We start from the raw sequence: 20,685 nt of genomic DNA on the forward strand, positions 1-20,685 counted from the left end.
CCAGGAACCACTTTTAGTGGCAACTCTCCCACTCTTCAAGAGGGAACCAGATGCAAAGTAATTGTATTTTTTTTAAATTTCTATGAACAACAAAAACAATTGTATTGTTTTTTATTTCTATGAACAACAAAAGGCTTCCATAATTTCACATCTCATTGCTTTTAAGAGCACATATATTACAAATAAAGAAACTCCACAAACTTTAAAGATTAGTATTTATCAACACTTTTGTACACATACACAAATATTTTAATATAACAGTATCTGAAATGTTATTCGTATAATTTTAGCACTGTCATAAGTAATACCTAAAAAGGTTCTTTTAAATTTGGTAAAAACCATATATTTTACAATCTTCTATTTACATCTGAAATACGCTTAAATGTTACAAAAACATTCACTTTGACCTTCAAAATATGTGTGCGAGGACGGGGTATTGAACATAATGTGACGACAGCAGACTTACAGTCAGCTTTTGAATTACACATTCATTGGAATTTCATAGCAAATATTCAGCTTGGCTTGATCGACGTCACTCAAAGGAAAAAAAAAATGTAAGAAATGTGCAAATCTGGAGACTGGCAAAATTCTCAAGCTAGCGAGGTAAAAAACAATATGAACACCACCATAAAAACTTCAAATAAATTAAATGTTATCTTTCTCTTCCCCGAGATTAGCTGCAAATTCAGAGTTCCCTTGAAGGAGGAGTGTCCGACACTGCGGACTTCTCAAACTTCTCCACTGGGTGAGACAGAGACCGTGGGCAGAGAGGGAGCCGCCTTGTTAATTACTCGAGTGCAAGTTCGCTCCACTCCTCGCTTTGATGGGTCGTCCCGGTAGGTAATCTTCAGACAGGACAAACACAATGCAATAAAACAATAATAGAGAGGTCTGTGTTAATAACTTCAAATACAAGAGCAAAACCCAGAACACTGACTTAAAAATTTCCCTACAAGGAATCTGCAAATTTTGAAAATGCTCTTATCAAACTTCTTTGAGTTTTTTAAAAAATTATTTTAATTGGAGGCTAATTACTTTATAATATTGTAGTGGTTTTTGCCATACACTGACATGAATCAGCCATGGGTGTACATGTGTCCCCCATCCTGAACCCCCCTCCCGCCTCCCTCCCCATCCCACCCCTCAGGGTTGTCCCAGTGCACCGGCTTTGAGTGCCCTGTTTCATGCACTGAACTTGGACTGGTGATCTATTTCACATAAGGTAATATACATGTTTCAATGCTATTCTCTCAAATCATCCCACCCTTGCCTTCTCCCAGAGTCCAAAAGTCTGTTCTTTATATCTGTGTCTCTTTTGCTGTCTCGCCTATAGGGTCATTGTTACCATCTTTCTAAATTCCATATATATGTGTTAATATACTGTATTGGTGTTTTTCTTTCTGACTTACTTCACTCTGTATAACCTGAAGAGCTTTTTTACCCCAGCCTACATCTCAGCCATGTTGACCAGATTTAAAATAGTTTCCTGATTCTCTTCAACTATCAGATATGTTTTTAAATGTGAATGAATCTTACGATGTGTTTGAGTAATTCTGGAATTTTATTTTATTTGCAAAAGTCATAATAAGTATTGTCAAAATCTGCCCCCAAAGAAAACATCTGAAGCTTCATTAAAATGTTTGCATTAATGGAAATAGGAGGAAAAGAAAATTTACCTTGACCTGATTTTGCTTTTGAAAATAATGTTAATACGCCCTAACTGTACTTCCCTGTCAGATCTGTTCAACTAATGATATGCGAACACAATAACAATACCAGAAACCCCAGGCACCTCTAAAACCCTGGTGCAGGAGAGGCTTAATGAATATTTAAAATTCCTGTTTTTCTCACTGACTTTACACATTACCAGGCTTTGGCTCTCCTGCTTTTCCGGGAGACAATGGCTTCTCTGTCCCCACAGCGTCCATGTACCTTATACTACCAATAAGTTCTCCTTATGATCAGTGTCACAAGTTCTGTTTAAATACATTGGCAAACAATGTATCTGAAACTCAAAAAGCAACTTGCCTTTGGATCTGGCCTGCTTGGCACCATAACAGAATAGATGTGTTCCCGCCCGTTTTATTTTTTTTTAATATTTGCTATCTGTTACCAGCGTTGACTTCACTATGCTGTCATCCTCTTAAACGTTAAAACAGACAGCAAATCAGCATCTTATGTTTCACCCAATAGTTGCATGTATTACTTTGGCCTCCATCAAAAGAGGCTTTTATGGTTTTTGGCCATTTATAAAATAGCTTGGCCTGCTGGCTGTCTGAAAAGGTGCTGTCTGAAAAGTGACTGCCTGCTTGTCGCTTTAGCAGCTCCGTGTCCCCATCCCCATTTTCACACATGAGTGTCTACTTCATCCCGCTCCATCCCACTCCTTATACTGAAGGTACTTTCATTAAGCAGTGGCTTTAGTATTTGCCTTTTACCTTAGACTTTTCTGGACACTCTCGGAAGGAACTGCATAATCAATTATATTTCTGTTTTTCTATGTCTGTCTATCCATTCTAACTCTTTCTATTGTTAACAAGTTTAATGGTAGAATTCCTCTCTTCACTGTAATTATGCATGTATCTGTTTCCAGAATACGTGGATGAGTATGGAGGTATGTAAAGGTATTCACGCATCGCAGATTAAGGCTCATTCATGCATTATAGGATTATGCTAAAATTTGACTACCCATCACTCTACTAGAGTGCCAACCCAAACATTAGGGTCAAATGCCTTTTTAGGAAAAATACTGAGGAAAGAAGCAAACATTTTTTGTTATAAATCTGAAATGAGATTTACACCCACTTTTTAAAACTACTTTGGACTTTAAGGACCCCATCCTTTGCTATTTCTGACATTACAACCAACTCAAGACACTTATCAATATTTGTCATAAAGACAGCTCATTTTGCTGCAGAATACATAGTTTGGCTATGGTTAACTTAAACTTATGGTTGATAATTATCAATTAAATAGTGTCTCTTCTAGAATCTCCTCTTCAGAGTTAGAAGTGAATATTTTTTTCCTCATTTTAATCTAAGATGGAAATGTGGAATGGCCATATAATAGAGTTAGACATTTTTAAGGAAAACTTTTTTTTTTTTTAGGATATCACGAACAGTGTAGTCATTGTCCATATATAAAATGTATGTGACAAATCACTATAGAGGCTCAGGACCAGGAGAAAGTTTATCTTTCCTGCCAACAGATCTATTTCTTTTGCTAAATAACAAGACCTGTGTAATCCATTAGTTTCTTTACGTCAGTTTCTAGGAAACCCAGAGTCAAATTCTGCTTCTGTTAGCAAAAGTTTTCTAGAAAAAAAGTTATTTTCTTCCCTCTAAATCACCTGGTCATTGTCTCTGTTTTTTTTTGTTTGTTTGTTTTCTTTTTTAGCCCTTTGAGATATAATGAATCTTCATTTTGGATACAAATGAGCTCAAATATATTTTAGAAGTTGATAGGACATATTTTTTCTCTTAAACACTAAGTTGTTAATTAGCTTTTTGATTTTAATAGGCTTTTGATTTTAATACTGACCTACCTTGAAATGGAAACAAAAATAAGCATTTACAGAACGCTTGTGACTATGGAGGTGTCTGGGGAAAAGGAACAGGTAGACCAGAAGGCCACAAAGGACAGAGTAGACATAAGGAAAGAAAAACATACCACTTTTGCTTACAGTACTGAGGGAAATACTAGACACAGAGGAACAGAAGCTGTATAAACATGGACCGCGACAGAGCTGCCAGGAAAAAAAGAGAAAAGCATTTTTGCCCAAAGTTTCAAGGTCAGATGCAATTTACAGTTGGAAACAAGCATTTCTTTGTCATCTTTTCCAATTGCTTGTTCTTTTTGTTTCACTCTCAGATTTATGATTTCCCCATCTGTTAAGGCATCACTCCTGAGTATTTAATTCCCATCACCCCTTAACAATTCCACACCAACACTTTCTCCACTAAAAATCCTATCCAGGGAGATTTTTTTTCTTTGCAACACAAGTCAAATAACCATTTCTTTCTCTAACTGCTATGGAGAACTTAAAGTGTGGGTAGAAGGAGATGGAAAAGAAGAGAAAAAAGTATTTAATCAGAATAAAAGAAGGGTATGACACATTTCATGTTTTGTGATAGTGTTATTTATTAATAACACTAAACCCTATTTTCCATTTCAGGAAAGGAGAGGGAATTAATACTTAATGAATGGCCACCATGCATGAGGCACTACTGGGAGATTAGCTCAAGTTCCCCCCCTCATTATTCTATAAAGAACACATCTAACTCCTTGAAGGGACCATGGGTGAAGAGACGTCCAGGTGTAGTGTGAGGGCTGATGGATGCTGGAAGTAGGCCCAGACAAACTGAACTTGGTTTTGACCACTTGATTCTCAGTACCCTCCAAAGTAGTGATTATTGAATGTCCACATTTTGTGCAGTCTTATGGAACATACTGAAATCATGAATGAGTTGTTTGTGGAATGGAGGGTTAAGTTTATCCCAATCTGCATATCTTCTAGGGGCTCAGCCTCTGTAGAGGCAACCTTGACCATAAAAGTCCAGGACCCTAAGTTCCTGCCTTCTTCCTGAGAATGGTGCAGAGACCCCTAGTGGCAGTACTGTGGAACTGCACATCCCAGCCTGGGGGTTGTGAGGTCCTGAATCAGGGGCATTGGGCATGGTAATAAACTCTGGCAGGAACGTCACCCAGTGCTCTTGTTGTCTAACTAGGCGTCATCTGTTCTAGAAAACCAACACACATCTGGTTTCGATAAATATCTCTGAAAACTGGAAAGCATCTGGGTTCTCAATTTTCTTTTTCTACAGATTTTTCTCCAATCTGATCTCTCTCCTTTGAGTCAAGGGGTGATGTACATGGGGGAGAGAACAGCTCAGCAACAAGGTGTCGTGAAAGTGCAGGGATTTCAGTAGCAGGAAAAGGAAGAGACTCTTTCCTGTCTTTGTGGCATGGGAGATAAAAATGGGCACTTCCTATGCATAGAAGGGGAAAGCCTCACCTGCTCATTCATGATTGCCGAGAGCTCGCTGAGCATGTCCTTGTAATGGGACCTCAGTTCCTCCTGGTACTCCAGCTGGTCCTCCTTGATGAGGCGCTCATTCACATCCAAGGCCTGGCCACACGCATCTGCAAATTGCCTTTAGTGACGGCAATAAGCAAATTAACAAGCAACCCTAGAATGTGGCTTCCCTGGTGGCTCAACTGGTAAAGAATCTGCCTGGAATGTGGGAGACCTGGATTTGATCCCTGGGTTAGGAAGCTCCCTTGGAGAAGGGAAAGGCTACCTACTCTAGTATTCTGGCCTGGAGAGCTCCATAGAGTGTATATTCCTTGAAGTCGCAAAGAGTCTGATACCACTGAGCGACTTTCACTTTCTTTCACTTTCAGAAAGTGGCAATTTAGAGACTTTCTTGGTGATCCAAGGGTTAAGAATTTGTCTTGCAATGCAGAGGAGGTGGGTTTGATCCTTGGTCAGGCAAACTAAGATTCCACATATATGTGGGGCAAGTAAGCCCCACACACCACAACTAGAGAGCTCATGCACCCCAAGGAAAGATCCTGCGTATGCAATGAGGATCCTGTATGCCTCAACTAAAGCCTGACGCAGCCAAATACATAAATATTAAAAGAAAACAAGATAAGAAAGTGGCAACTTGAAGTCAGGCTGCTGATAAACTAGGCTATGGAGGAGAGGGTCTGTCAGGTGGCTCCCTGGGGTCATTCATTCATGACGCCCTGTCTGAAGGAATTCAAGGAAGAACAGCTCAACAGAGAAAGTCTTACCTGAAGATTTCCTTCAAAAGCTTTACTTGGTTGTCAGGGTATTTCTTTGCATTGGTTTCTTCAAGAAAAGCCCGCGCATAGGCCATTGGTCCAGCATTAACCTATTGGGGAGAAGAGAATTGGCTAAGAATGGTAATATCTCCTCCATGGAGTCCTCTCCATGGCTAGAAAGAGGAGCCTCCACCATGTGGCCCCCCTAACTCTCTCACATCCCCTTGTATCTGTCTTATCTGCTGTCTCTAGACCAGTCAGTGAGCTGCTAGAGGACGCATCTGAACTCCACACTTCATTGCCATCCTTCCTAAACTTCAGTCGTGTGGCCACCATGTCATGTTTTTGCTATATCCACAAATTCGGCAAGCACTGTTATTTTCCTAATAACTCTGAAAACTAGACTCATCTTTATTTACTTAAATAAATTCAACATCTGTGAAGTCAAATTTTTGCTGGGCTAGTCACTTTTTCCCCTATAAACATTCAAGCAAACACACAGCTACTAATAAGAGACATTCCACAGTGCGCGTGATCTTGGCATCGTGCCGGGAACCACTGTTTTATCGTGTCTCACTGGACAGTCTGGCAGATTCTGGTCCAAGGAGGGACTTTCTAGATTTGCTGAATGAAGGCACAAAGCCAGGAGCTGGTCATGCTCACAAGCATGTATAGGCTCTCATTAGTGAAGGGGTTTGCATTCTTTAGAGCTTATGATCCTTGCCTGTCACTGTGGGGCTGGGAAGAATGAGGTGAAAGAAGGAGGAAGCCAACGCTGTATTTGAGGCATCTTCAGGGGGCTTTGATCACCAGCTGCTGCCCGCATGGTAGAGAGGACGAGCCATTCAGAATTCTTCCCTTAGTTTCTTCGGATCCCTCTCAACCTTCCTCTGCTCAGCCATGTGCTGAGGGAAGCTGTCCCATTTGGAGTGAAACAATGGCTCTTTTACCTTCTGGCTTTAAAGAAATTATTATCATTGAGTCAGCCATGGGCATACAGACAAGGGGTGGGCAGGGAAGAGGAGAGCCAGGCCAGCATCAAGGTCAGTGGTACTGAGTTTTCCTTCGGCCTCAGCCTCCTGCATGGCTCTGTGTGGCACTGTGGCTGGCCTGCCTTTATTTAAAATTTTAATACTTTGTTCAACCTGGTTTTGTGAAGTTACTTTTGATTTTTAGACATGGAGCATTAAAGTAGTATTTTATCTTGATTACCGAATTTTTTGATGCTCCCTTAATTTTGTGCCCAAGGGAGATGCCTCGCTCACTGCACCCTAGTCTCAGCCCTGTCAGAGTATTTAGGCCCATGGCTTCCTCTTTGCAATTCCCCAGTAGAAACTGTGTCTGTCTATCATGCGTTGGCTTTCACCTCTCTCCCTTCTTCCACTAACTCTTCTCTCCCCTGAGTCTTCAGGTTTGGGGAGGGTGATAGTCCCTCAGTCTTATGCCCCAGTGCCTGCCCTCTTTGGTTTTCCTAAATACTGCTTATACATTCTCAAAAGAGTCTATTTAATTATATTCTCTTCATTTCCTCACTGGGAACAGGCCATCTGCTTCCTCTCAGGACCTTGACATAAATACTGATGCACATTTATGAATGAATAAACATTTGAACATTTTTGGTTTTGAACAATTTTATAAGTCTGTCCCTGACAGATTTTAAAAAGCCATGCTAATTCATTCATTAATTCACTTGTTAGAACTTAGAATATAGAACACAGTTTATCCAGAGAAGATGGGAAAGGAGAGTTGAAAAAAAAGTTTTATTTTAGCTAAAACCTAAGGAAGATTTTATCTCTAGGTGTTTGGCACCACTAATGTACCTCCACAAAGAAACAACATTTTAAAGATTCAGATAAAGGTGTTGGATGGTATCAAAAACAGAAACATGTCTCTTATACTCTTTGTCAAAGAATTCCAAGGGGCATCATTTTTGTACTAGGCTCCACTGACCATGGGCCTCTCAGCTCTGGGTGGCGCTCACCTTTACACTGACACTGCCTTGCAGTTTGAGCTGCAGTCTGATCATATCCACTTCTTCCATCGTGCAAAGCTGATTAAGCTCGGAAACTTTCTTGGACATCTCATCAATCGCCACTTCAATGGGATTCAGTTCTGTGCTCGACTGGCTGACAACCTGTATCCTCTTCTTCACGTAGGGGAACAAGTGACTCGCTGCACAAAAGCAATACAAGAGCATTTCAAGGTCAAGGGCTAGTGAAAAGTCACGGGTTCCCCTGAAGGTCAGGATGACCCTGAGTCTTTGCACTCAGAGCATTCTATCCTGCATGTTCTCTATGTATGTGAGCTATTTTTCTCCTGTGTGCCATGCTCTCACACACCTCTTACTTTTCTCCCAGCTACTTTTGCCTGGCATGCTCTTCCCCACTTCACTAGCAACATCTCCTCATTGCCAAGGCTAGCCTAGACCTTTAGAGTCTCTAAACGCTGAAAAGATGATAGTTTCCACCACAACTTTAGTTCAAATAAAAACTACATTGAGTCACAATAAAGAATGCTTAAATAGATACTGAGAAGCACATACTATGGGGCTTCCCCAGTGGCTCAGTGGTAAAGGCTTTTCCTGCAATGCAGGAGATGCAGGTTGAGTCCCTGGATTGGGAAGATCGCCTGGAGAAGGAAATGGCAACCCACTCCAGTATTCTTGCCTGGGAAATCCCATGGACAGAGGAGCCTTGTGGGGTCACAAGAGTCGGACATGACTTAGGGACTAAACAACAAGCATATACTATAATAACTTTGTTCTAGTTTCTTTTTTTATTACAAAAGTTCTGGTAAAGTTTACTGAAGGTGACTGTTTTCTCATAGTTTGGATGTGGCTGCTAGCCACGTACCTACTGCAAAACCAGGACTGCTCACCTCTGAAGATGTCTTGAGTCTCATTCATTCAGATGCCTGTGTTCATTCCCCAAAACCCAAGACTGCCTTAAGTTCCTCTCTGGGGGGGTTCCCATTTCATTTCTCATGCTGGGCTCACCTAAAAGTCTTGCTTTACTTGGCTCTTTTTTCCTATCAGACAGTGAGTGCCTTGAAGGCAGGAATTGTGTTTTATCTATTTGAACGCTCAGAACAGTGTCCAACACCTATAGGCACTTTTTGAATGTCTGTGGAAAGGATGACCAGCTCATAGAATAGATCTAGATAGTACGGAAGGGATGGTGGAGGAAATCCCTCTGCATCTGTTTCACAGATGAGAAACCTGAATTCCTGAGTGGTTTAGAATCTTGCCCCAAAGCACACAATTCTGAGAGCAGTTGACTCTGCAATAACTGAGGGTAGGTTCAGGGAGAGAGGAGAGGAATGCTCAGAGTGCCTTTCCCAAGACACCATGACCATCACCACTAGAAGATCTAAAGGGAAGCAGCGGATAAAGTGACTTTATGACAGTTTCTGTTTTGGCTGACTTGTCAAGGGTATCTTGTTTCCAAAGAGAAGGGACAAGAGGAAGTCTGGGCTTCCTGGGAAACATTTTCAAGTTAGCACATGTTGGGTCCTTGTCTGCAAGATTGAGGGGCTTCCCAGGTGGTGCTAGTGGTAAAGAATCTGCCTGCCAATGCAGGAGAGGTAAGAGATCTGGGTTCGATCCTTGGGTTGGGAAGATCCCCTGGAGGAGGGCATGGCAACCCACTCCAGTATTCTTGCCTGGAGAATCCCAGGGACAGAGGACCCTGGCGGGCTACAGTCCACTGAAGCCCGCCAGACCTGACTGAAGCGACTTAGCACGAATGCATGCACGCTGCAAGGCTGAAGGGTCTTGATTTCCTGAGTCCAGCCTAACCCAGGACCCTGCAGGGGGACATGCACTTGGGGACCGGCACCTACTTGTCAGGACGGTCCTCCGCTTGCACTGCTCCTCCACGCCACCGTGCTTCTTGCCTGACAACGTGAAGGGTGTCTCAAAGACGAAGCGGTTGATATTGTGGTGCATTTCGAAGTCTGTCTTCCGGTCCTCTATTTCCTTTTCCTCAAAGAATGGCGTCACATAGGTCACCTGGATGTAGGCGTATTTGGGGTCCAAATCCTTGGGGTTCACCTGTTTTAACACATTGTGGGCAGAGAAAGAGTGGTGGGCCTGGGGTGCTCCTGGAAGAAAGGCGGGGAGCCCAGTACCCCTGCAGCTTGGCGTCCTGAGCCGTCCCTTTTCCCTTGGATGAAAATGGCCAATGACATCATCTGAGGGCTGGGTGAATGGAAACCACAGAAAGAGTAATTGGCTGGACTGCGGTCAAGCAGCCAGATGGTGACAGAGCAAATCGGAGCCAGCGTGCTAAGTCCCTGGGGCTCTGAAATAAAAGTACTTGGCTATGACATAATATTTCATCTTTTATTTTCTTTCTTTTCTGTATTCAATATCTTCATCTTTGGCTTGAATCAAGCATGTTAAGAGTGGAAATATCTCTCTTTTTCTCTCTATAATTAGCCATGTTACCTAGACTGGAGCCATGAGCTATGGGCTTGTAATGTGTTAGGAGGTTTCTCACTGGTTTAGAAGATTAACTGATAACCTGTCACGTGGTTGCAAACATTTTTCTTTTCAATTCCTCGCCTTCTCTAATCTGCAATAAGTTATTCTATATAACTTTTTAAACTAACTCTGCTTTGGTGAGTAGGCTTGACAAATAGCATGGAAAATAGGCAAAAGGTCCTCCCCACTCCCTGCCTCTTTTCTAATGATTTTTTGAAGTTTTTAAACTTCTTCCAGCTTTCTCCATCCGTTCACCCATCCACTGCTTATCTAATTCAGGAGATTTGAGGAGGTTCGTGAATTAATTTGTAATGCTACTGTAGGATGGATATAATTATAACCATTTTTACAGATTAAAAGATGGAGGCTCAGAGTGACCAACCAACTTCTCAAGGATGGACCACCATGCTAAGTGGTAGCATGCTGGAATGAAGGCTCCAATTGTTCTGACACCAAATTCGGCATTTCTCTCACCACTAGGAGCTGCTTCTACTTTCCATGTAGGAGGGAGACAATGACAGTGGTTTGAGTTTTGTCCCTCTTTAGGGGGAAGGAGTTTGCAGCTTTCAAGTTAAGAATGACCACATTTGTAACAACTTCCGCCCAGGTTCAGAAATCTAATCTTATATCCAGATGGTATATCCTTCTAAATACCAGCTTTGTAAAAGAGGAAAAGGATAAAAGACCTCTTCTGTAGCCCAACAGAGGCCAATAGAATAGAGTGCAAACTGTCTTCTCTAGCTCCATCTTCTGTCACATTCTTCTATCCAACCTGTGCTTCAAAGACCTCCCATTGCTCAAACACATCTTCCCCTAAACACCCAACCATCACTGCATGTGCTGGTTTCTCAAATACCCTTTGCTTCCAGCAAATACCTTCTCACCTCTCACCTCACAATCCCCAGCTCAAACATCATGCCCTCTGTGAAGCATCGCCCAACCAAGAATGAGCTATTTAGGGAGCCCCCAGCCCTGAGCTTTCCCTGTATGACTTGAAGGCGTAGACTGTGTCTCCCATGGTACTTCACTGCACTCTATTTAACTAGCTCTTTGCACACATCCTCCTTTTCCTAGCCCCGTGTGAACTGTGAGCTCTGGAAGGAAGAGACTGCCCCAGCTCCTAGTTCTGGGCCTAGAATGCAGTAGGTATTCAATTAAGGTTGGCTAAATGAATAAAAGTGTATTAGAAAGATTCTGAGTAATCTCATTAGAGGATGTAAGTGTTTGCTTTCTGGAGCCGGGAGGAGGTTAGTTGGATGTTTGTAGCTTAGTACAATGGGATTGGCAAGTCTGGTACTGTCACAAGAGGATAGATTTCAAAATTCTTATGACCCAGGAAGACCTCCATGACTGAATAAATAATTTCTTGCTATTTTCTCCCAGCCCATGATGGGGCTCAATCACTTTAACCCTTTGGTTGCTATTCAAATGCAAACAAACCATGGGAGGGGGGCAGGGGCTGGTAAATTGTTTTTAAGATTATCTAAAAGCTACTCAAATACACATGTACAAAGTTTTCGACTCTCCCCCTCCCATCACCAATCAGTCAACCAATAAACAAACAACCAAAAGAGCTTAGGTAGTTTGCTTTGCATAGTCAGGCAAAAATTTAAAACTTTAATAAATGTAGTGAAGAATAAAGGAAATCAGTTCTTGCATCTGCACGAATATTCTCCTACCTTATTGGAGTCCTGGATTATCTTCACATTGTCTGCGCCGAATTTATCTGCATAGAGCTTGAGCAGTCTTTGCGAAATCTCAGAGAGACCTGTCAGCTTAGGCTCTTTATAAATATACTCTTTGCCTTCTTCTTCTTCAAAAAATCCCTACAGAAGACATATAGTGAACCACCAGTTTTACTAGAGAACTCCAACTGCAAGTCATGAGCTAAACAAAAACCATTTACTTCGATATTACAGCCAGTCTTTTGGTTGTCATCCATGCCACAGGTTAGCTCCCTATAAAATTCACAATCAGAGAAAAATGAAGTGAAGAAAGCAAAATATCATATTAGAAACAGTCATTAATGCAAATATTCCCCAGTCAGACCAAAGAACCTCCAGAGGTACCTTCCACATATTTTTCTCTATTAATAGAAATCACTGGTAATCCCTGCTTGTTATATATTTTAGGGGAAGAATGCCCTCCTGTGGTAGTTTGGTGTAGGACACAAAGTCTGAAGTATGCTGGTATTTTTTTCAAAGAGCGGTATCATTTTTAATCAACACTTCTGAAAGTCTTGGAAACTAGCATAGGAAAAACTACAGGGGCACATGAAGGGATCTAAATGGGTTGATCCGCATCCCACATCCTCTGAGATAAAAGCCATAACAAAAATTACTTGTGTTATGCTCCCTAGTACTGCTACTGTAAAAATTATTTTACATTAATATTTCACGAGGGGCCCGATGCAACTCGGCTGTATGCAATTTCATCATTCAATTCACTTTACTGATAGATTGCTTACATTCTTGCAAAGCTAGACCTCATAAGATTGAAAGTGGTAAATTAACCATGTCATCATTTTTATGTCATAGGAGCAAGTAGGTTTTAAGCTCTGTTAATTTATTTATTTGTTTTGGGGAAGGGAAGATTCCTTTGAGGATACCGGGGGCAATCTTTATAATTCTTTCTCATTGAAGAGACACAGAGGCATTTTTTCCTATGGAAGACATGTGGCTTCAGATAACTGGAGAAAGTCTGCAGTTAAGAACCCGAGTGCATCTGGAATCTTCTGGCTGCAGAGTTTACCCTACGGAAGCAACTTAAAAAAAAAAAAATAATTTTGTTGGCTGTGTTGGGCCTTTGTCGCTGCGCGGGCTTTTCTCTAGTTGCGGAGAGCTGGGGCTGCTCTCTCTTTGGGATCACGGGCTTCTCACTGCGGTGGCTTCTCGTGTTGCGGAGCACGGCCTCTAGGGCGTGCGGGCTTCCATAGTTGCGGCAGATGGGCTCAGGAGCTGTGGCTGCCTGGCTCTAGAACTCAGGCTCAGTAGTTTCGGCCCATGGGTTTAGTTGCCCCGTGGCTTGCGGGATCTTTCCAGATCACGGATTGAATGGCGTCTCTGGCAGGCGGATTCTTTACCACTGAGCCACTAGGGAAGCCCAGAAAATAACTTTTAAGGGCTGAGTGAAGATACTAGAGGTCATAAAATATCTCAGCTATACTTTTTTTGTGCTTGTTTTATATTTTTGACCATTAAAAACATACTCATTATATAAAAAATGGGTAAAATATTCCAATGCTGGTTTCTTTTTGTTTCCCCCACAGCTAATGTGAGGTGATCTAAGAATACTGATTACAGCTGACATCGGTATGGTGCTTTATATATTGCAAAGCGCTTTCATTGGTGTCTGACCATCACGAAGAGTATACTTGGTATCATAAATGGGCTGTAACTGACGACAAGGAACAAGGCACATTCACCAGCACACTTCCTGTTAAGCAGGTAATCGCCTGTTTCCTGATCGACTCTGGGCGTTTTGAAGGCAGGAACGTGTCTTGTTCCACACTGTGTGTCCAGTGTTTAGCACAGTGCCTGGTCTTAACAGAGACACCCCTGCTCGTTAGTTGAATGAATAAACAGATGAATGAGGCAGTTCTTAGAGAGCATACATCTTAAAAGCATGTATTTGCACTTGTATTTACACCAAGTAAAGCTTGAAAAGATTCCATTGTTTTCGGTACAGGTGTTTTTACTGAACAATTTCTCTGAGAAATGTTCAAGATCAATATAGCGGATTGTGAGTACCTTGACTACAGACTGCTAAAACAGTGATGTGTGATGTTAAAAGCATGAAAAGCCTCTCCTTATCATTCTTCTGGACTCTGTAGGGGTAGTGAGGTCTGATCCTATCCCACATGATTTCCAGCCTGCTAGGTTTTTTTCTGTTGATGCTTTATGGAGTTTTGTCTGATTCAAGGTCAGAAGTAAGTGGCTAAAATTGACAGACTGACACAAAAGAGAGCTGACTTCTGAGGCCATCAACCAGAATCCCCACAGGGCAATAGCTCAAGCAACATTTACCACTTCCATTTCAATGAGAAAAGTTTCCAAATTCCAGGAAAAGATTTTTTTATCAAGGTGTGAAAACTAGCACAAAGAAATATTTTCACTGTGAATTTTTTCCCCTAACAAATTTCTGAGTCCAGAGTTAGCAGAAAAGGAGTGGTAAGAACAGTATTGTCATTCGTATGAACTTTGTGGCCGTGGTCTTGACCTGTGACTTTCTTTCATTTTTATTCCTTGGTCTGGAGGATGGGAAACAGTACAGACTTAAGACTTAGGAGACCCTAAGGGCAGTGCCCAGGACACAATAGGCTACCGGTGATTGTTGGCTACGAGGAGGATAACAGTGATAACAGTAATAAAGGAAAACATTGTCAAAGCAATCTGAGTTCTGGCTAATATAAGGCAAGGCTTCCCTGGTGGCTTGGCGGCAAAGAATCCGCCTGCAATGGAGATACAGGTTTGATCCCTGGGTCAGGAAGATCCCTCGAAGAGGAAATGGCAACCCAGTCCAGTATTCTTGCTGAGAAAAGCTCACAGACAGAGGTGCCTGGTGGGTTACAGTCCCTAGGGTGGCAGAGTCAGACAATCCTGAGCACACACATATACACACAATATGAGGTAAATAGTTTAACTGAGCTTTGAGTGCTTAAAAATACATACTCAAGTTCTCTTGCTTGGGAATGATACTTTTCCTTATTGTAAATAGACTACTGATGCTTATTTTGGTAATTTGGTAAGTGATTGATCAGAAAGAATTATGATTAGAATTAATCAATTTATAGAACATGGAGATACAAACCTATTGAGACTATTTTATAAAGTGAATAGAAAGGAGCTGGTGTAGCAGAATAAATGTTAACCTGCTATCTGCCAGAGTTTGTGTAAGAGCTTATGGAGCCAGAGAAATGGCAGCTCTGAAAATGGTTAGGATGTGAGCTTGCCTTTTACCCAAGGAAAGCATTAAAGCAAAACCCAGTGAGGAATAGGAGACGATCTTAAGGAAGTTTAATGCTCTGTCCATGAAATAATTGACTTATAAATGAGGACCCAAGGTGAAGAAAACCTAGAGGCAGTTTCTCTTTTGCTTTTGCTCTGAAGTGATGAGAAAAGTGCATTTCAAAGCATCAGGAAATGTGACCTCTGCATTTCCCTAGCTAGTCTGACTTTTTAAAGTGTCACTTTACACAGCAACAACTCCCTGATCTGCCGTGGTTAGGAATCAGCATGTGTCCTAGCTAAACACGGACTTTGAGTCAGTAGAGTTAACATGCACAGATTATGAAACTTCAAGGCAACAGGTTACGATAAAAATATACTTCAACAAATTGACAACAAAATCACCGGCTCCTTCTTAGATGTTTTGGTAGGTATTTCAGAATCCTGCAATAGCTCTAGATCATTACTGGGACATCACATATAAGTGCCCCTGCTATTATATTCCACTGATTCGGTGCCCACAGAGGAATGCATCCAAAGAGGAATCTAGTGTATAAAAGACGGGTCAGAAAATCATAACAGGCTGAATACTAAGAAAAGAAAAACTTCACAGATGCAGAGAAATGGTTTCACAGAAATATGAACCCAAATATGAACACAATTATTAGTATATATATATGTTCCTCAGTGACTTTCATATAAGAGGGGAGCCAGAAGGGTATATCATACACTGACATGAAGGTGATGGTTGTACACAATACAAATGCTCTTTCCTCCGACCCCCAATCCCCTTTTCTATCAAGATTTTAAAATGTATCTACACCCATGTAGGCATGATTGAGAATCACAGAATCACAGAATCAATCCTTTGATGAATAGAATCAAATTCCCCCAGGCCTTTTACTCATTTCATCCCAGGGCCATCTGATGTTTTAAGTTATGCAATGAGCATTCACTTACTTGCTTTCATGCTAAATACCAGAGCCTGAGGATTTCATTGATTACAGTGGTTGTTTGATCACTACTGGCAATTCATTACTCTTACAATGAGTACTTCAGGGACACTTGGGGGGATGTTTCATGTAGTCAGCTCTGTGTAAAATTTCCATAGTCAATGATGCCAGGGTGTTGGATTACAAAAGTCATGCTATGCAAGACTTGCGTTTTTAAAGTTCTTGCCACAAAAGAACAGTTGCCGAATTCTTTTCCAGGGTCTGGCTCACAGCAGACATAACATTACTCTAGTCAACCCTGTAAAGTGAAAGCACTAGTCTACAGGGGACACTAAAAAATATTTATACAAAGGCCTTTGTGGAGGCAACGAGGTGATCACATATTATATTCCCATAATCCTTGGAGCATGATTTTGAGACATCAGTTTGAATATTAAAAAGTGAATTTTACAGGGACATAAGGTACTATGATGAAAAGGAAACTATGTTTGACCATGGCGATTATGCCAGTGAAATAGTCGAGATTTTAAATTATGTTTGACCATGGGGATTATGCTAGTGAAATAGTCAAGATTTTCTCTTAGATTTTTAGCACCTTCATTCTGCACACGTTCGAGGAATGTGCCAATCTATTTGGTCATTTCTTTATCATCAAATATGAAGTGACGTGCATTGCCTGCTGTCATTGAACACAATAGGTCACATTCTCCATTTGGTGTCTGGGGGCAGGTATCTGAATATCATTTGAACAGTGGTGACTGAGGAGTCATCAAAGTGGCTGTTTATCACAATGACCTCCATTAGCTCTCCTTTGTTCAAAGGCAGCTGGGGTTTGAGTTTACAGAGTACCATGTTCAGGCATGTACTTGGGTCTGCAGATTTAACACGACACTTTGCTTTTTAAGCTCACTTTGACTTTCAAATCAAAGACAACTGAGGATACTAGCAGCATGCAAAACAGCCAGGTGCACGGTCAGCACACTTTACTGAGAAATCTGCAAAAAGAACAAGGTTAGGACATTTGAAAGTAGCTCTCTCCCATCCTTCCCCTTTCCTCCCGAGTCTATTTAGTTAGAGGGGTTTCCAAGTATTCTTTTAGTAGGTGAGTTAAGGACCCATGACCTCAGATTTACAAATGAAGGTAGAAAATGCTGATATGATATGGCTAGGGGAAGGGATTTAAAGAATTACAAAAAAGTATGTGCTAGTCAGAGAAGCAGAGCTGTGGACAATGTGTGAATACTGAAAGAATTTGCCTTGCCAGTTGGGTTTCCCTGGTGGCTCAGACAGTAAAGAATCTGTCTGTAATGTAGGAGACCTGGGTTTGATTGCTGGGTGGGAAAGATCCCCTGGAAAAGTGAGTGGCTACTCACTCTAGTATTGTAGCCTGGAGAATTTCACGGACAGTGGAGCCTGGTAGGCTATAGTCCCTGGGGCCACAAAGAGAGACACAACTGAGCTATGAACACTTTCACTTCCAGTTCTTTTCAAAAATAATTATTTGAGCCACACGAAATTGCCATCTTTGTAAGTAAAAAATGGTTGAATATGGGAAGTTCATACAGTTCAAATAACAGGGAAAATCCTGTGTCACAAATCTCTAGGTGCTGTTATGTTACTGCCTTTGGCTTGTCCTCCAATTTTTTTTACATAGATTCTTTTTACATCTCAGGAGACTTAACCTGATTTACTGTAGTTTATCACTTATACTGGGAATTAATACTGCCACCTTTTAGAATGCTCAGAGCTCACTACTAAAGAGAGTCCTATTTCTCCACAATACTCATTTTATTTGGAAAAGGCATAGTCCTTTAAGGACCCCAGAAGATACCCACCAATGGCTGTCACTACAGCTTTTGAAATTCTGCCCACTGCTTTCTTCGTAATCAGCTGCAACTCTGGTGGCCTGAACTGAGCAGGCAAGTTCCAACAGTTAGTCTACTATCCATATATATCAAACATGTGGTGCCCATGTTTCTCTGTGTGCGTATGTGTGTGTGTGTAGCTTTTCATACTACACCGACCTCTGTGCTGAAAGATATTAGATATGAAAAGCAAAGTATACATTTTTGTAATTCAGATAACTGGAATAAACACAATTTAGTTCCAGAAATGCAGGATGACTGCAAAATGAATGGAAGTGGGATTATCTTACCTTGGTACTGAATGTACATTTGCACAAAGAAGTTAAGGTTCAGTAAAACCATACGGAGGGAAGTGTGAGGCTTATTAGGGCATGCAAATGGAGAGAGAGAGAGAACTTACCACAGCCTGGAACAATCAAGACCAAAAGAAGAAAAAAGTAAACATCTGCATTAAAATCTCATTGGAAAGGAGCATAATTGTTTCGTTTCCACCTGCCTAGTAACCAGCATCTTAGACGTTGGTTGGAGAAACCATCAGGTTCGCATTCTGGTCTCTGTGACCAGAGAATACTAATGGCAGTTCATTACTTTTTCTTTGGAAAGATCGCCCGAATAGTTGTTGACTCAAACCTAGGTTTGCTGAACTCACATCTTGTCTGTCACTTCTGTACTGCTCAGTTAGTTTGTGGCCATTCCTGGAAAACCCTTGTCTTTCTCCTACAATCCCTCAGCTCCCACATTCCCTTCCTGATGGGGTTTTCTGCCATTTTTCTTGTGAAGCTTTCATTAAGGTCAAGACTTATTTGTTTTTTCTTTACTGCTGGTTTGAAAGATCATGTCCTTTTCTCTCTCCTCCTCTCCTGCAGATTCCCACATTTTTCTCTCCCAGTACACACTCTCACTTCAGATGGTTCAGATTCTTTTCCTGGGAATTCAGAAATGTGTAAACTTAGCTTCTTTCTGTACGCTGTATCCACAGTCCTGATGCTCTTGGGCAGTGGGGGAAATCTACATTGGGTTAATTTGTTTATGGTAAGTGGCTACACTTTTCTTTCCAGGGAGACAGCAGCCATCTTGATTAATTCAGGTTTTAGTTTTTAAACTGCCTTTGGTGATTACAGGACAATGTATATCTTCCAAAAGACTTCAGTGGTAAATGATTTAGAATGACCTTGCTGAATTTGATGCTTTTATCTGCAGCCTGAAAAGAGTCTGAGGAGGACAAGAAGCCATGTGAAACTGTGCTTTACATGAAGGGAGAAAAAAATGGAAGACAGAGGGGCTGAGAGTCATTCCAACTGTGAAAATAAAAGGATGGAATGATTCTCCATGAAAGTAATAGTATGAAATATGTATGCTGAAATACATTAGGGTTATAAGCCCTCCAGGAAAGAAACAGGATGGTCCTTGGGTTTATCCCACTTAAAGCACTGCTCAGAGACATTCATAATTAATATATAACATAAGTTCATTTTACTTTTAGGCCAATGCTATGGCTAGCTAATATTTTCTATCTTGTTCATTATTTATGCAGTAAGCTGAGAAAAATCACTTTGAAATGATATTGACCTGTAGTATAAGAAACAAAACAAGCAGATTACTTTCTGTGGAGAAGCAGTGATGATTTGAAAGTAGGAGAAAAGAAAATGAATGATTTTAAAGTCAAAAGTTCATGGCTTTAATATGGTAGAGCCCCTAGGAACCTTTTATTTACTGGAATGTTATGGGTTGCATTGCTTAAAAATATTCAATTAAATTTCACTTTCAAATATGATGTAAACCTGTATTTAGACGTTTTGGGGAGAACTGGAGGAGGGTGCTGAAGAAGTGACGTCTTTCTTCAAGAAATTCAAAATCACTATTTTAACTCGATCTGTATTAGGACCCAGGGAGGGCTCTGCTCGTTTATTTTTCAATTTAGTACATTTCTCTGGCTAAACACATAGACCCTCACACCTAGAGAAACACTCAAATATACCCAAACATATCCCTACCCTCACCCCACCCCCTGAGTCCTTTGGCACATATAGTTAGATGTCTCGTTAAGAATGAAAGACAGCAATCAACTACTCAACATTAAAGCTCATATTAGTAGGAAGCTTACCTGCCCATAAAATGCCACACGATAGTAGCGACCGAAGAGTCGCTTCTCTGAATTCACCACCTCTGCAACTTTCAGGTATGACCGATGAATATCGTAGTAAAGGTCGGATAATTTCTGAAAACAGAAACAAAGGGTTTCATGAAGATGATGCCAACATAAAAAATAGAAAATGGTAAGTAATTCTCTGGTGTAATGAAGGATATTTGAACTAACTCCTGGGTTTAGAACACCTACTTTGAAGTCTCTCTGCTTCTCAAAGACTGCAATGATGGGCTTGTTGACATCAGCGATGAGCTCATATCTCTCAGACTTCCAAAGAAACTCCACACACATGTACAGCTGCTCCACCAGGATATTCTGCAATTCCCCAAATGAAAATGAGATTTTGCACAATGAAGACTGTGTCCCATCCCTGAAACTTGCTTCCGAAACTACTGCACTGTCAATCTTTTTCATAGTGGGATTTCTGCGTCCCTCATCTTTGTAACTGGCAGTTACATCCATCCCGGGAAGTATAATGGTGTCTTCTAGGATTCTTCTCTTT

The 20,685-nt window shown here is 41.1% G+C and overlaps 1 protein-coding gene across 3 annotated transcripts in view; it reads right to left on the reverse strand.

Annotated features, from left to right (window-relative positions):
• Positions 1-309: 309 nt before the first annotated feature.
• DOCK10 (dedicator of cytokinesis 10) overlaps positions 310-20,685 on the reverse strand; it is a 304,971-nt gene continuing 284,595 nt past the window's right edge. For all 3 annotated transcript variants that reach the window (XM_068968164.1, XM_068968163.1, XM_068968165.1), the window contains exons 49-56: positions 20,376-20,498; positions 20,142-20,255; positions 11,953-12,099; positions 9,631-9,841; positions 7,772-7,962; positions 5,800-5,900; positions 5,015-5,153; positions 310-845 (exon numbers count right to left, since the gene is read on the reverse strand). In XM_068968164.1, coding sequence (XP_068824265.1) covers positions 729-845; positions 5,015-5,153; positions 5,800-5,900; positions 7,772-7,962; positions 9,631-9,841; positions 11,953-12,099; positions 20,142-20,255; positions 20,376-20,498 — 1,143 coding nt within the window. In that variant the 3' untranslated portion in view covers positions 310-728. The remainder of the gene's footprint in view (positions 846-5,014; positions 5,154-5,799; positions 5,901-7,771; positions 7,963-9,630; positions 9,842-11,952; positions 12,100-20,141; positions 20,256-20,375; positions 20,499-20,685) is intronic.

The sequence above is a fragment of the Capricornis sumatraensis genome, chromosome 3 (genome assembly GCF_032405125.1).
Source record: "Capricornis sumatraensis isolate serow.1 chromosome 3, serow.2, whole genome shotgun sequence".
Lineage (NCBI taxonomy): Eukaryota > Metazoa > Chordata > Mammalia > Artiodactyla > Bovidae > Capricornis > Capricornis sumatraensis.